General features: G+C 36.0%; 1 protein-coding gene across 1 annotated transcript; it reads right to left on the reverse strand.

Annotated features, from left to right (window-relative positions):
- Nucleotides 1-1,884: 1,884 nt before the first annotated feature.
- LOC140433977 (uncharacterized) lies at nt 1,885-2,678 on the reverse strand. The gene is made up of 2 exons (XM_072521946.1): nt 2,451-2,678; nt 1,885-2,241 (listed from the first exon to the last, which is right to left on the reverse strand). The coding sequence occupies exons 1-2, from the start codon at nt 2,676-2,678 to the stop codon at nt 1,885-1,887; spliced, it is 585 nt and encodes a 194-aa protein (XP_072378047.1).
- Nucleotides 2,679-3,062: the final 384 nt, after the last annotated feature.

Here is a 3,062-nt window from a genome sequence, read left to right on the forward strand (position 1 = left end):
TATGCGAGCCGAACTGTTCGCGAACTGCTGGTGAGCTGTTTGCGAACAGTTCGTTGAAAATATGTTTATGTTCGACTATCCTATACCCTAAGTATCTAATAACAAACTGAGAATTAATTTACTTCGTTATTCTAAATATTTCGGTATTTTGTTTACATTATCTGTTATTAATTTCTCTCGTTACTTTTGAATAAGCCGCGCTCGTTCAGCAATTTTGTTTAACCGAATGATCTCATCGCACACTTAGCAGAAACAATTTATAGTCTCGAACACCGTAGAAATTTAACTGCGAACATTCCTTGTGTTCGTCCCAAAAACCGACAGGCCGTGGTTCCTGACGAGCAACGAACGAACAGCTCGCAAGCGGTTCGTCCCGTCGTACAAATAGACGAATATAGCGTTCACAAACGGTTCGCGAACAGTCCTGCTCGCATATGTGTACGCGCCTTTAGCGTAGCATAGGCTGCAAACGTTTTAGTAAATAGTGAAAATCCCATCAAAAACCATGTCTTTGGTTGACGCGACTTAAATTTAAATAAAAAAATATTCCTAATATTTAAATTTTGCTCATAAGATCAGGTTTAATATAAAAACTAAGGCCGGTAAAGAAGGACTAATCTTCCTCACTATAAACTTCTATCTAGGGATAACGTTGACTCTAATGACGAGGCATTTAATTTTAATTTAAGTAGTGAAATAAATGGGTGCCTTTGAAGTTTTTCCTTTTTCGAATTATCAGATAAAAGCGTCTAGGCTAGGATGTTACCTTATCGGACTGCTTTTTCAAATTCCCTATCTAAACGGTTTCAATTGCACCTCTTTGTATAATTTGTAAATAAAATAACAAAATTTGGGTTTCTTTGATAAAATACACGTTTTGGCTGGCTTTTTACTTAAATAGGATGCTTACTTAAATTGATAACTTTTAAACTGTAATTTATTACAGTAATTTAAAATGCGAAACAGTTTTAAAAGTAACATTAGTGGGTAAAAACAAATGAATTTATCAATTTATGCATTTTTTAAGAGACATTTGATATTCATGTCCCCCTTTTAACAAGTTAATTTCAGTAAAATCGAAAAACGTTAATTTAATTGGTGGCTGTAATAAGTGTTTTAAAGTAAAATATATTTAACAAGGTATGTAAGGTGTATATATGTAATTAATAACCCTTCTACTCTAAGGTGTTGGGAGTAACGTCTCCTTTTAGGTTTTTTATACAAACTTCCTCCAATTCTTCTTGTTTCTTGCCAATTTCTTCACTTGTTCCTTGGTGACTCCTCTCTTGTCTAGGAAGACGGCAATTTCATTGTCTTAGGTCTTAATGGGTCTGCCCCTCGGTCTTTTCAAAATTCTTTTCGCTTCCAACACGTGTTTCACTGGTCTTTCTTTATCCATCCTTACCATGTGGCTATACCGTCTCAGTTGGACCACTTCGATTTTCTTCTTTATTGATTGGACTTTAATGCGTTCTCCTATTTCCTCGTTCCGTATCCTGTCCATTCTGGTCATCCCTGGTACTTTTCTTAGATACTTCATTGCAATACTTTGCAGTTTATTTTTTATTCTGGTGGTGAGCGTCCAGCTTTCACATCCAAATGTTAAGATAGATACAAAAACTTTGTTGTAGATAGCTATCTAGGCTTTTTGGGATACTTCTTTTTTCGATAGGAATGTGCTCTTAATTGCGTGGTATATCCGGAAAGCGTTTGCTATTCGATTGTTTATCTCTGCTTCTTGTGTACTCCTACTCTCTAGTTTCACTCTCAGGTATTTGAAGGTTTCGACTTGTTCTAAAGTATCGTTATTGATTTTAATGTTTGTATGTTTCGTTTGGTCCATTTTCCCACATGCTATGATCTTGGTTTTACTTTCATTGATTTTCAGAATACGTTTTCGAGTTTATCTCTCCATATTTGGAGGTTTCTCTTAAGTGTGTCCTCGTTTCTTCCAAATACGACCAGGTCATCTGCAAATGCGCACTCCGCTATCTGTATCATTTCCAGGTTTGTATGTCCAACAAATATTCTCGAAGTTTCTTCTCTAGTTTCCTTCATTACATCATCTAGTACGATATTGAACAGGGTGGGGCCTCGTACACCTCCTTGTCGTAAGCTCTCATTGACTCTAAACTCTTCTGATTCCATATTATCTGTTCTTACTCTGTTTCTTGTTTTCTTATATAGGCTCATAATAGCTTTTCTGAGTTCGTGAGGGTCTATCAAATGCTTTTTCGAGGTCTATGAAGGATTGAAGGCTTGGTATAGTTCCGTGCTTGTATTTCGTGCATTTTGTATTAGCTGCTTGAGTGTAAAAATATGGTCATGGATGCTTCTCCCCTTTCTGAAACCGCTCTGTGACTACTCGAGCTTATGGTCTACTTCTTGTAGTAGTCTTTTCTTCAGTACTCGTTCCTAAACTTTGGAAGGGATACTCAGGAGGGTTATACCTCTGTAGTTGCTGAAGTCTCGTCTGTCACCTTATTTGAAAATGGGTAGAATAACGCCCACTTCTCAGTCTTTTGGGATCTTGCTCTTATTCCATGCTTTATTACAAACTTTCCTAAGCATTTCATTTCCATTTCTCCCATATTTTTTAGAATTTCCGCAGTTATCTTATCATTGCCAGATGCCCTTCCTCTTTTGAGCCTGAGTATTATTTCTCTTATTTCCTCCATTGTTATTTCGTTTTGATTTGAGTTCTCATGTGATTAGTGCTGTCTATTTCATTATTAGAGTCTTCTTGAGTCAGGAGGTCTTCGAAATATTCTCTGTTCATAATACTTTCGTCCTCGCAGAGGATGTGGCTATATTTATTTTTAATTTGTTTTGGTGTTTGTTGTCTGTTTCTAAGTAGATACGTAGATGACATAGCCATATCGGCAGAGAGTCTGGAAGACCTTCGAATCCCAATAAACACTGCAAAAAACACAGTTAATAATTAACGAAAAAAAAAAAGAAAATGGAATGAAAAATTATTATCAAAGACTCAAATTTGCACCAGAATGAAACTTGCACCAAAAAGCTTTATTCTTTCGTTTTGTATTGTGCAGTGAAATTTT

The sequence above is a fragment of the Diabrotica undecimpunctata genome, chromosome 2 (assembly GCF_040954645.1).
Source record: "Diabrotica undecimpunctata isolate CICGRU chromosome 2, icDiaUnde3, whole genome shotgun sequence".
In the NCBI taxonomy this organism is placed as follows: Eukaryota; Metazoa; Arthropoda; class Insecta; order Coleoptera; family Chrysomelidae; genus Diabrotica; species Diabrotica undecimpunctata.